At 29.1% G+C, this 14,835-nt stretch overlaps 1 protein-coding gene across 1 annotated transcript in view; it reads right to left on the bottom strand.

The window, feature by feature from the left end:
• LOC118186123 (uncharacterized) overlaps positions 1–14,430 on the bottom strand; it is a 688,593-nt gene extending 674,163 nt beyond the window's left edge. Inside the window, exon 1 of the mRNA XM_085824162.1 lies at positions 12,760–14,430. Coding sequence (XP_085680288.1) covers positions 12,760–12,829 — 70 coding nt within the window. The 5' untranslated portion in view covers positions 12,830–14,430. The remainder of the gene's footprint in view (positions 1–12,759) is intronic.
• Between the last annotated feature and the right edge of the window lie 405 nt (positions 14,431–14,835).

Genomic DNA, 14,835 nt, shown 5'->3' with positions numbered 1-14,835 from the left:
TAGATTGAAAGAACGTGTTAAATGGCAAAGACTATGCTGAACTTGACGGCAATACCGAGACAAGGCAATGAGTATCTTAAACTTGAATAATGAGGAAAGCTGACTATCACTCTAAGGAAGCAGCCATACACATTGGAACATTTCTTTGTTCTTGTTCTTTGCTCTGTTTGAACATTTCTTTGTTATGATATGAATTAAATATACATATTTAAACCACATATATTTGCTTACTTTTCCCATATTCGTTACAATGAAATTTTCTGTAGAGGAAAGGCGATGGTTAACATCTTAATAGCACAGAGATGGTGAAAATAGAGCAAGATTACGATAATGATACTGGATTAATAACAGCGTGTTATGGTTATGCTTTATTTCTATTGACTATTTAAAACTAATTTTTGTTTAGTAATTGTATTTAGTTTCACGTTTCCCGTTAAGTAAGTAAGCAAATAACCAGCATTACATAAAATCATATAACTAAAATTAATTTTGAAGTAAGTCATTGCAGAATAATTTATTATGATTATATTTTTATAGATATGCGAGGATATAGAAAAACTGAATCAAAAAGGAAATTACAAGAGATAGCACAAGTGAGAACTTTATCTTCGATGTTTCTTACCTTACATGGGTATGACAATAAATCAATTAGTCATTCTTCAGTATGTTAAAATGTAGGCATTTCGAGGTAGTAACACGCAGATTATCTACAAATAATGTTCTGATAGATTATCCTCTACGATTAGGTACGTCAACATTTCATATTCATAAGTAGAGAATGTATAGTGATTATTGTATGTTTTGAAAATCATGTGTCCAAAAGCCATGTGGAATTAAAAAAAGAAATATTCAAGAAGTAGTGCTCGATCACGATGCCTGGTTGCGTATAACTGTTGTGGGTTTTAGCACTGCCTTATATTAATTCTGTCAGCATTTATATATCCTGAGTACAGCAAAGATTTACTGACATGTGATTTCTGGATGATTTGAACACTGAAAAATTAATTATGCTGGAAGTGGTTATGTTCAAATTAAGAAATAAGAAACACCACTCGCGAACTGTTAAACATAATATATGATTTCAAGACCAAGGGACAACAGAATTAAGCAAGCAAACTAATATACCAGTTGGTCTCTAAAAGAGAGCTAACTTTATGATTTTCTCTTAAGAATTAAAATTTCATCTCTACGAATATAACGGCAAAATAATGGTTCAAGGGCTAATGAAAAAGGCATTTTCCCAAACTGTATTTACCCTCAGATAGAATGCATCGTATGCGATAACAATTAATCGTATTTTTAAATGGAATAATGATCTCCAAAGTATAATGTGAAGTAATCTCATAACGCAAGTAACTTAACCGATTCACTTATGAGAAGCGCTGTATATTACCAGCCATTCAGCTTTTTACAGATGTGAAATTTTAAGCAAAATATGGTATGTTAAAGCAAAGACAAAAAAATTTGTTGATGATCTGTGATTTTACCACATGGTTTCCTTGTACGCCTAATATATTATACATATTTTTTGCTTCACTTAAACTTATTTCTTTGAATTATTATAATTTCATTAACAGATCCCTCAACTCAAGTTGAAAATTACATCAAAAACTGCATATTTTAAAGTTAAATATATGAGGTATTTCTTCCGCCTTCTTGGCATGCCTTCATGGTGTGGTGGTCTGCATGCTGGGCGCGTATTCCAGAGATCCGAGGTTCGATTTCCGGCGTTTGCCGATTTTTCATCTCTCTGACTTTTCCAAACAACCTAATTTCTCTACAAATATACTAGTCAAATTTACTGTAAGGGAGGCAAATTTCTTATATTTTTATTTTTTTCATAACGAGTACGAAACGTTCTCAAATACAAGCATGGGAACCGGGGGACCGTATTAAGAATTAGATTTCGGTATTTGCCTAAATTAATTTCTTTTTAGTTTGGCATTGCCAAAACATGAATAGTTTTGTCAATTAAAATACTTCTGTAATTGGAAATATATGTCTACGACCAAAGGGTTCGAAATAAAAGTCGAGTAAAGACTTCTGAGTTGGGTAAGGAAGTTGGCATCAGTATATCTATATCTATATCCATATCTGTCTATCTATCTATATATATATATTTAGTTTTTAAAAAGTTATTCTATCCGAGAAAGTATAAAATGTATTTGGAAAGATCTATTAAAACTATTAAAATATTTAGCAAATAAAAGAGAAATTAAAACAATAATTAAAAGTAAACAAAATAAAGATTACTAAATTTTAAAATATTTAAATTTAAGAATAAAATAATCAAAAATTCTTTTAATATAAAATATTTTATTACCATCTACATTTAATTATTATTAATTTAAAGAAAAATTCGTTGAAGGTAATCAGCTTAAAAATTAAATCCGAATAATTAATGAATTCTGAAAATGCATTTTATCCTTCTTGACGACTTAAGAGAACTAAACACACCATTTATAATATTAAAAAAATCATTAAAAGGATGCATAAAGTATTTTTAATCTCATTCCCACAGAGTTAAGTATATATCCCAAAGCGAATTTACAACTCTAAAAATATCAAAAAGCGAATAAAAACGTAAAAGCATGTTTAATGCATTTAAGTTCAGAAATTTAACACTCTAGATGAAAATAATTAATTACGTTAAAATCTATATACCAGTGTACAACAGCCCAAAAATAAGTACTAAAATATTAGTTTAAAATATCTCTATTTTCTAAAAGTAAAATAGCTGGTAATTCGGTGAAAAACATGCATGTTGAATGCTAAAAATGCTAGGCTTTGAAATTTTTAAATAGATTACTGCTACTAAGGGACGCCAAAACCTTTACTGGTGCCAATGAAATTTAAAAATAGTATAATATGTCGGTAGAAAGTAATAACGCGAATTTAAACTTCTAAAAGTGAACTGTTGAATTAAATTCTACTAAAAAGGAAAAAATATTTTTTAATATTAAAGTTCTGAAAATTAAAAACAGAAACTCTAGATTAAAAATTTGATCACGTTAAATGATACATAAAATGTCCAAAGCTGTAATAAATGTCAAAACACTTAACTTAAAAGAGCAGGAATTCATGCTTTTGGCCAATGTGGCCACCATTTTCTTTCAGTTTATAAGGATCGAGAATGTTTGTATACTTAAGTCTCCAAATAGCCCTTTTCACCTAATGTGATGCCTTCATACTTTTTATGGGTTAATTGAAGTATTATCTTTTGTAACGTAAGCCTCAGCAAATGACTTAGCAACATAAAAACAATCTAGATCACTGCTACATCCTGTGATGGTCCCTTTAAGATACTGTAAAGCGTTTTCAAATAGATCTGAATGTTGCTAGAAGACATTGTTTGTACTCTGATGTTTAGGGTTACATTCCCACGAATTATGCTATGTTATAAACTAATGACATTTTTCTTTGTGAAATCTGCAGACGATATTTTTAAAAGTCTACGCAATTATACGTCCTGTGCAATGGAATTTTATTGTTAAAGAGCAAAATTAATGAGATCAATTTTCCTTTGCGATTACAGCCACAGCAAAAACATATGGATTTAGCATTTGCTGTCGAATCAGGATAATGAGCTAACTTTCCTTTCGGAAGGCACACAAGGAAAAATCGATTGATAACATGCACTGATATTTATTCAAACGGCTATAATAAATTGCGTATATTAATTTGGTTTTAGGTATAACATTCAACTCTTAATTCATACGAAAGTAATTGTTAGGATAAATACATATACAGGTAAATCTTGTATTTGCAAAGCATTCTGAATAATGTATATAACATGAGTAAGTAAAATTATTGTTGTGGCACATTATTGATATTAAATTTCTGCATTTTGAAAGAACTGGTAATGATGATACTGTATATTTCAAACAATAAAGAACTTACTAATTTTTAGATTTATTCAAATTTTTAATTTAGTTCTTTCATTAACTTTTCTTTAGAAAATAATTTAATGAGTAATGTTTAATGTGAGAAAAATTTCGTACTCAAGAATCTCACTTGAAAACTGTCATAAAGTAACTCATTAACATACTGATAGAATATTCTCATAATTTAAAAATTATTTGAAAAAATATCTTTGTCATTCGCATTCAGATATTTTTAAACTACTAAATAAATAGAGAAATAATTTTCTTTTTATTGCAAGTGTTTTCACTCATGGCAGTTTTACGCCAATGAATGCGGATTTGTTTTTAGTACTGTCTCCTGTAAAGTAATCCCGTTATTTATAATGTGAAGATTAAAATTGAAATTTCATTCTTTATTTAATTTTCACACTAACGGTAGGACATACATAAACTTATTCATGCCTCAGAATAAGTACTTAAAATACATTAAACTATTGTATCCGGTTTCAGTACTTAAAACAATGTTTGTTATTTCTTTTGAATTAGTTACACTATGAGATAAAAATTGCTTGCGAAACGTGAATTTAATTTTCAGCTATGTTAACTCCATAATAAATAGGTCATATATTATATTTAAAATTCCCATTGTTAATTTTGAAAAGGAAGCAGCTTAGTTTAAAACATCTATAATATTAAAATGTTTTGAACATAAAGGAGCTCAGAGCATAAAATTTTGAATACAAAAGTTTTTATAAAATTACCACAGAGAAGTATTTAATATGCATTTAAGCCTGTAAAAGTGTCAAAAGGTAGTCATTGCTTAGAAAATAACTTCAGCTAGTTAACTGCAAAGATTAGACAACTGTAAAATTTAAATCTTCATTTTATTCTTTATTTGGAATATGACAGGTATGCATTAACAAGATATGCATTTGATAAATTTATTACTTAATTTCAATAAGTTTTATATTTTCGCTAAGGCACAAATGCCAGAAATATTCCTGCCATAGCTGGCTTTCATCATAAAGCTTGTAAGGAGTTTAATTTTTACTAACGTTTATTTTATTTTAAAACTTTGTTATACTCTCTTATTTTTCATTTCCGACCAGAATAAGCGCGAGTAGTATTGTTTAGGCTAACGAGGATGCAAACGGTATAGGTAATTAAGATGTGGCTCTTAGCCAAGAAAAGAGAGAGACTTCTTGCTGCCTAACACGCGCGTACTTTTCAGTCAGTTCATGTCTACCTTTAAGGCGAAAACTTAGTTACTGCTGATATCGGAAGACGTATTGTAGTTTTGCATTTCGCTCACAAGATGCATAGTGTCAAACGGCCAATCTTTGCGTTACTAGTCTCTGTAAAGCACCTTAGTTCTTCTTTAGTTAAGTTAGTTTACTTTTTATTTTCTACGTTGTAGACCATAAGTGCTGGTCTCTGTATCCCGAAGTGCAGGAGCGCTGTACGCTGTGAAAAATAAAGGGTAAATCTTTTTGATGATGGTGTTTGTCCTACACACTCCCTGAGTAAGCTCGATGCTCCCATTCAGGATTAGTAAATATTTCCAAAGGCAACCAGAAGGAACAACAGTCCTGACAAACTTTATAACTGCATCCTTCATTTCGCACGATTGGTTTACTTTCGTTTAATACTTCCTTGTACGAAGTAAAAAGGAAGTATTGTAATCGCAAAAAGTTTCAGGCATCATATTTCAACGCAATTTTCAATCATAGTTTCAACGCTATCGAATGCAATTTAACGATGTTTTTGCGTAACATCTGTGCGTAAGGACAGGATAAAGAACTCTTTTCCCCCAAAAAAATTGTAAAACTAATTTAAAATGAATAATGAAGAGAATGCTTCGTGGCGTCTGTGCGTACGTACGTACGTATGTATCTCGCATAACTCAAAAACGAGTAGCCTCAGAACGTTGAAATTTTGTATATCGGACTGCTATAACATGTAGATGTGCACTCGTAATTTGGTTGCAGTCCTCCTCACCAAAAGTATACATATATATATTGTTGATATATATCCACTCTGTTACTCGGCTCAATGAACTCAGTTTCTTTATTCTTATATGTTTGTAAATTGTGCATTTTTTGCTTTAAAAATGATTGAATTACGTTGTTCTTATCTTCCGGATTAAGGTTTTTAAGCCTTTGGTAAATCAGTCTGCAATATTTTTAGAATTATCAACAATTTAAAAGTTGTTAAGCCTAATACTTTTTCGATAATGGCCATTGCTTGTTTACATTTGAAACAGCAGAATAATAGATTTGTTGCCAATCTAGAGAAAGTAAGCTCGCAATAACAAAAATAACGCCTTCCTTTATTATTGCGAATTAAATCATGTTTAATCCATTCTGGAATTTATTCGAGGAAATAAGTGTTTAAGATTTACTTCATAATTTTCAATACAGACATCTTGATTTTTAATGTATTTTTGCCTTGTGGCGAAGTGAGAACTGAATTAATTGAATTAGAAATGCTGAATCGTCTGTGAAAAACTGCTTCTTTTGTTGTTGTTGTTCTTTGCTTAATTTCTTTTATACATCGTTTTAGATTTAATATAGTATTTGAATAGAATATATAGCAACGATTAGATAATTCTTAAGAAGATATAAATTTTGTACATTCTGAGCTAAAAAAGGAACTAAATGTAACCTAAAATGAATGTGTAATGTTAAGTGAACCTAGGGCCAGAGTGTCGCTATGGTAAACAAATATAGTGAATTTTAAAGAGTGCATTTATTCTGTTGTGGTTTATGCACTATTGACCAGTGCATTTATTCTGTTGTGGTTTATGCACTATTGACCAAGTAGATTTAATTCAATCCAGTAAGTTTAAATGAAGTGCAAGAAAAATGGGTATAATTTAATATTCCAACGAGGAAGTCATGGGGTGCACACATCAGATTTTTTAACTATCGATACGATTCCTATATACTAAGAACTTAACGATTCCTATATACTAAGAACTTAACGATTCCTATATACTAAGAACTTAACGATTCCTATATACTAAGAAAATGGAGGTGCTTCGTGAAGGACTTTTTAAGTGAAATTATCTTGTATACATGTTCATTCACACGCCCGTGCAGCCAACCCGTTCGCTTGCATTGAACCCCAAACTAAACGACCAGTATTCAGCGACTTTATCCCTCGGCCATTGGTGGTCTTTGTTTTGCACGAATGGTGGGCTAAACAAAATTTCTCGTTAGAAATCTAAATTTGTTTATGAACCAAATCGTTCACGGTAGTTCTTTAACATTTGTCACATTCCCTGTGCCTAGGTACTTAAAACTGTGAAAAAGAAACACAGTCTATTATAATTTCACCTGGGAGTTTTAAATTATTTTTATTTACACGATTTTTCAAGGAAAAATCTGGTTTCTGATTGCTTGGCAAACGTCGATTTTCCCCGAAAACTATATCAGAAATCTTAAAAAATATTCCACGTTAGGAAACAATAATTAGAATTTACTTAATAATAACGTCATAACACTTTGAAACACTTTTGGCTGAAAGGACATACTTAGTTCCGAGATTTTTTTTATCATAATATAACTGCTCTAAGAAGATTGCATGAAATATTTAGCCTCTTTAATCAACAAAATTAGTTTTATTCTTTTAACCTCTACTCTTATTTCAATTTACTAAATTAAGCGCACTTAGAAAAATTAAATTAAATTGAAGATTAATGCAAAAGACTGGGTGTGATAAAAAGATTTTGGTTATGACGAGAATGCTTTTTTTATGCACAAAACTGTACAAAAATTCCACCATTCGAATTGCAATGCAGTAAAGTATATCAAAAAATAATATAATTCAAAAATGTATGTAAGTTTAAAATCTTATTGTAAAATTTTTCTTATTTTAGAATTACTGATAAACTGCTTTCTTTAACCATATAAAGATGCAACTCACCATTTTGATATAATTTATTTGAAATTTAATCTTCGTCTCTAGAATTTATATACTATATCATGCTGTCAATTTTTGCCTGACTACTTAGAGAAAACTCTGAAAAGAACAGATTTTGATGTTCCACCAATTAACATAGATTATTAGATTATTCTTTAGTCTATGCTAATTATAGAAAGCATTAGCATAAATGCCCTCATGAATTCAGTTATTTCTGGTTACATTCTCTGCTATAGAAAATTAAGCATTTTTACGAAGATGCATTTTTATCCAGTTCCTAAAGTGTTTTAGAACGTCTGATTTTCGTGACAGAGAGATTTATTCTAGTCCTTTTCTTATATACAATTTTTTACCGTACGCAGAATTATTAAATCCATTCTTCATCCATACCAAAGAAAAAATGATTTCATTCCGTAAAATTCTGTTGGTTAGAAATAATACGACAAACTCCCGTAGTCGGTATGTAGCAAATATCGAGTGTAATCTAATATTAAATTTTGTTCTCTAATATATTTTCCCCTTTGATACTTTTAGTATATGACTTTTATTTTCTCAGAGAAATGTTGCTATTTAGTATGTTTTAGCCATGTAATATGAAAGTAAATTTGAATGCATTAGAAGAGGTTCATTAAACGTTAGGTTCTTTTTAAATTATAAATAATAAACATCGACAAAATCTGCAGTGGGAAAATATTTACTACAGTCAATAATTCAAATTAATAAAATTTTTCCCAAACTGCGCTCGAAAAACACTGGGATTATATTGATCCATAGAAATATATAAAAAAAATGAGACAGAATTTATGGCATGCATTAATGATGATAATTATTGTTATATATAAATGCTGTTGAAACACGATGCAAATTAGAAGGTTTCTTTAAGCTTAAATTAAAAATATATTGAATTAAAATCATATTATTTCACTAACGAATCAAAAGGCATTTTTTTCATATAAAAGTGAAAATTGAAGTTAATAAAATGCTTTCTTAGCATTAAATAATAAAAGTTTTCCTGTCAACAACAGCAACATAAGGATAATACATAATAGAAGTACTTTCTAAACATTCCCTTTTAAAGTTTAAATAAATTAAAATATATCACACATATTAGGAATGTTAAAATGAAAATGAATTGAGAGAATCTAAGATTGGTTTCGCTTTATTCCAAATAAAATAAAGAATTCGTTTCGAATACAAAATACAATTTTCTATAAGATACATCTTTAATTATTCACCGTAGTTGCAATCCACTGGTGGCTGAGGATAACAAAATTAACCAGTATAATCAGTATAACTAACCAGGAAAGAGCAGGATTTGAACCAATTTCAAACAGGTCATTGTATAATTTCTTTTGTATCTAAAATTTAGAGTCGCTGTTTAGGATTTAAAATTTAGAAGTTGCCTCATCTTTCATGTATAGTTAACAGGAAATATCTTCCTTCCTCTGAGTCTGACTTTACATGATACATATTTTTAAACTGATTACCATATTGATATTAAAACGTAAAAACGTGTTTATAAAGTACCACAAATACAGAAATGTAATCTTTCATAGGCGAGTCACATGTTAAAACTTTTCGCTTGCGCGAGATGACGATTTCAAAAAGTTCGGATTTTCAGATTGCGAAAACTTAATCAATACAGATTCACCATAACGACTTCATCACAAAGAAAGAACAAAGATTTTGTAATGAGAGTCTCTATAATCAAATTGAGTTTAATAAACTCTCCTCAGACAGTGACTAGTTGAAATGGAACGGTCACTATTACAAGCGGTTCTTATAATGAGTTTAAAAGGTTTAGAATTTTCAGATTACTGATATTAGAACAATATGGTTGACCTCATTGCAACGATTCCTTAGGTCTCGAAGGAAATGAACATTGTATCTAATGGTCGCTATAATGAAGTGTCGTTATAAAGAGTGTCAGTTGTAAATATGTATGCATTTCAAGTAATAACGTTTTGGTACACAATATTAAAATAAATTATCTCCAAAAGAATTTTGTGCATTTGTCGCCGAGCGTCCATCAAGATCCTGACAAGACTTTTCCATTTTAAAGGCTTAAACATAAGAAGCATCAAACAATCACAAATATTTTATACAGTAGTTTGAATAACGTACACTGGTCTAAAGATTTAAAATGATTTTTTTGTCAAGTAGACGAAGCATATTTTGCTCTGATTTAAAAGCTTATTTTTAAAAAACCGCGTTTATAAATACTTTTTCATAGCGTTCAAATACACATTCTTCTAAATCAGAAAATAAAACGAATATAAAAAAAGTTATGATATGTTCAATGACAGTTGTCCATAAATAATTTACTTTGGAATATCAAAGACATTTTTGTTCTTCTATATGTAAACAGTGTCCTTTAGGGGGATTACATTCAGTTTTCAAGCTGTAAATTATTGAAGACTTTACGGTAACGGGTTCTTCTAGTATGAAGTATTTGTCAGGTAGCTTAAAGCCAAGGGCGTAAAATTTGATAGTTAAAAAATGCTTTTATATGGAAAATGCTATCACATACAAAATTAAATTGAAGCTAAAAGCCTCTACTCTCTTTTAGTGGAGATTATGTTTATTTATTGATAGGTTTCCCAGCATATGGTACTACCAATAGAAACTGACTCATTCTATTGAACAATTCTTTTATAATAAAGGAATGACTGAAAATAATTTAGTTAACAAATGAATTTAAAAGTAGTGTTAATTTATCTCAATAGGAATATTAAAAAAATCTTACATATTTTTTTTCTATTATTTAATGTTGAATCTTGATTTATACAAATGAAGCCCGAAAAATACTGATATACTTATATATATTCTATTCTTTGCAAGAATGTCCTATTCGGAGGGGTTTAATGATTTTAATTACGTGTTATGATGTTATATCACTAATGTAAATTTATTTAGCAGTTCCATTTTGCAAAATAAATGCTTATTCCCATACATTTTTCAATAATCTTTAATTTTACGCTATTTAATATGTTAATAAAACGGAAAATTCAGTTTCCAAGCCTTTTCATTCTAACACAGCAAAAGATCTAACTGTCTGAACTGCAGTTAATTGAGTAATACAGTAATCCTTTCGAGAACATATATTTATATTTAAGCTTGCGTTTTATTTGATTACGTGGTTTTAATATTTTGTTGATTTAGGCAACATAAAAAGATAAAATACCAATATACGTATTAATATATATATATATATATATATATGGCCTACTTACTTACATAATATATGCCTATTATATAGCTTACATATATTAACACAATTACAACCGATATTATATAAGCCTACTGTTCTTTGCTTATTCCGTGAATCGTTGCATATCCATAGCAAATGCGTTCTTTCTAAATACAGACTAAATCAAAAATAGGCATACGCTTAGAGTTGCGACTTATGTAAATAAACCAATTACTTTTTTATTTTATTTTTCATGCGTTTAAAGAAATATAAATAGTTTCACAATAGTAAAAGTGAATAGTTTTATAAATAGTAAAACTGAATATTTTTATCAAAATAAATAAGTTTTGCATTTCGTTTAACTCATAAAATATATCTGAATCTTTTTAACTGTATAAAGTTTTGTAACTAAAACAGATTAAAAACAAAACTGATTAATATTATAATAAACAATTATTTGACCCATAGAAATAAAACGATTCTATTATCTAAATTTCCTGATTGTTAAAATTGTATATAAATCATAATTAAATTAAGTATTATATACTTTAATTTAGAAACTTTTAATATATATATATACTTTAGCTTAGTTTAGAAAAACTGATATTGTACAAATATTTTCTCTGTTTATATTTCTTTCTTTTTCATTTTTTAAATCTTTTATTATACTTTTTATAGTTCTTCTTTCACTGTTATTATCTCTATTTAAATTAAATTTTCCAGAATTTCTATATTTTTATGTTCTATAACATGTAAGTAAAAAAGCATAAAAAGAAACTTTGACGTGTTGCTATGAAATATTACAGAAATAATGCTATAGAATAGGAGAAAACTCAAGATTATATATGCCTTAATCCAAAAATTGGCATATTACTATATAAGCATTCTCCTGTAGAATAAAAAACCTATGAAAAGTCAGTTTCGCTTAATTTAAAACTTAAGATTTCATTTGAGAAATTAATAATGAAATTACGGTATGCAGTGTTATCATTTTAAACAACGGAATGCCATTTAATACTTTGTCATTTTGTTAATTATTATAAAGAATAGTTTTTATATATTATACTTCATTAATTTTATATTTGATCTGAATTCTGTATATGAAATAGGACAAGCAACAAAATTTGGAGGAATAAAATATCAGTTAACCAGGACATAGTTATGGCTCTAGTTCAGGGATTGTCAACCTGAGGGACGGGTGAATTTTCCCATGAGAAGGAATTTCATAGTTTCATTGGGAATGCGATCAGGATTTATTTAGCTGTAAATTATTTAGTTTTAGTTTAGGAACATAGGAAACTGCTTTCATTAAAGTTTTGGTGCTTAAAACATTTTCTACACTTTTTGTTGTTTAATTTATAAAAACGTGTTAAAAATCATCTAAATCTTGATAAATGTATACATTTATTTTTCGAATATTGGGAAGGAGAGGGGGATGATCTTCTAGCAATGAGGACAGGGTGCAGGGGGCAAAAAGTGTTGAGAATCCCTACTCTAATTTTAATGCCAAATTTAATACATTGAATTAGAATAATTATTTTGCGAGAATTATTTTCATTTTTTTAAATGACTCCTTAACTATAATTTCTCCTTTCATCGGGTGAGTACAGAAAAATGTTACTTTTCTATATATTTCCACATAATATTAAATTAGAGGTAATTTTTCTATTATATGAAATTAACTAATAAAATTCTCTTTTATATTTCTCATTTTCCACCTTTTTGTAAATCTTTTAATTATTTTATTCTTAATTAAAATACGAAACAAAATTAGGAACTTACCGTTATCACAAACACAGGGTGTAATAGCCTTCTTGTCAGCAACTTTCTTCCGCTTGAATAACCAGAACATGATTCCTAAACTACTCCCGAAATTGATCTTGGCTTCACTATGACGAATTTCCTTTCCTGATTAGCAGTGCAAGACTGTTCAGGATGTTTACTGTGAACAAACCAAAGCATTTATGTGCACACGCTTCGCATGAGAATCCAGTTATGATTTTTGTTAGTTTAAGTGCACAGTTGGTTTGTTGAAAGTGAACCTTCATGGAGTTAGTTAGTCTTTCACGTTAGTATTTTATCATTCACCAGTTAAAACAATCATAACCAATTAAAGGCGTGAGTAATGCTTAAATAATCTGAGTTTACTTTCTTAATTCCCAAACGAACGTTACACAGGTAGCTGTGTCTTAACCTTGACAGACAACATCAGGAAAAGCAAAATTATATCTAGGTTATCAGAGCTGTAAATTTAAAACTGTCAAGATAGGATCTTGGGAGATACTTTATCTTCTTATATGTAACAGCTACTCTCTCGTACCTAAACAAAAGTGAAATATATTCATGTTTTCTCTTTTCGATATATTATTTATATTTCAGTATAAATAATAATTTTTATAATGATTAAAGTGGATCTTATGATTCCATGCTGTGTTTTGAAACAACTTTCGCGATAGTCTCTCGCAAAAGGGTAATTTAAATAAATCGACAAGAAGGCAATATTAAAAAATTCTCAAAATCTCTTAGAATTGAATGAATGTTCGCAGTTATTTCTAAACTTCAGCCCTAAATCAATCTTATCAAATCTCGCCAGCTGTCAAATCGTTATTTATCTAATAACACTCATTAGTACATTTATGATAATTACAATAACTGGAATTCACAATTTCAGTATTTCCTTATGCAATAGTCTTAAGCCAGAGCTTCAGACACCAACAATATGAAAATTTCGAAATCTTTTAATAATGTTATAAAGAGAACATCATTGGTTAATTTATTATCAACAAGAATTAATCAGTTGTTTTATCTTTTCCTAAATTTTAAAGTCCAGAAATAAATTTAAAGCATGTAGATTATCACCTTGTTTATATGTTAACCACTCCATCCAAATATCAGCGAGAAGCATAACTTGTCATCCCAAATATCAGTGTCCAGTATCTCTAGGTTACATTAGAATCGAGAAAGAGTAATTATTTTACCTTCTCTCTGTCACAAGATGTCCAAATACAAGCTCTTAAACTAGTTAGGATAAATTTTAATTTATCGTATTTTGCTGAAGAACAGGAAGTGAAAGCATACATCGTTTCCTCTTCGGTGACAAATATAAGATTTGACGTTTAGAAAGGCCCACGTGTCGATGCCAGATGCAGCTTGATTCGATTGCACAGGAGGCTGCATCCTGAATGTGGCACCTGAAGGCTGCAGCAAGGAAGGAATCTGCCTCCTCCGTCTTCTTCCGTAACCTAGCAACGCTTCAATCACAAAAATTTAACGGTGGCTCCATCTTTTGATGATATATATAACAATCCCCAAAAGAGAGTTTTCTTAAAGAATCTTTCAGTTACTGCATACTTCATGATCTCTGTTTTAAACTGATGATATCAAGACAGATTTTTATGAAAGCAGAAAAACTCACATATGAACGTCTTGCATGGTCTTCGTAGCAGTTATCAAGTTTTCATTAATTCATAAATTTAATATACTGAAAGAAAAGAAATTATCTTGAATACCAAAATGAAAAATTTGTGCATTATAAATGTAAAAAGAAATTTTATTATATAAACATACATAATATTCTTATAAAACTTTTATTCTGTCAGAAATGATATTTTACTGAAATTTTCTGTAAGAAATTAATGTTTACATATGATAATTAGGATTCAAAAAAAATTAAAAATTTACTTAAAGGGAGCTAAGAATTGTTTCCATTTAAACACCTCTCAAAAATCTAAAATTTTGTTATTAGTGTCAAGAAAAAACTGCATTTAGAGAGATTTAGTTTTGTTTCACCTTTATTTTGACTTGTTAATTAATAATTTCCTAAACGTATTTCTGTCTAAAGCTTTTATGGGAGTACTT

The sequence above is a fragment of the Stegodyphus dumicola genome, chromosome 9, assembly GCF_044657685.1.
Source record: "Stegodyphus dumicola isolate Sdum_Otavi_A_Nest chromosome 9, ASM4465768v1".
Taxonomy (NCBI): Eukaryota; Metazoa; Arthropoda; class Arachnida; order Araneae; family Eresidae; genus Stegodyphus; species Stegodyphus dumicola.
The sequence above is the reverse complement of the archived record's forward strand: the minus strand, read 5'-3'. Positions and strand labels throughout refer to the sequence as shown.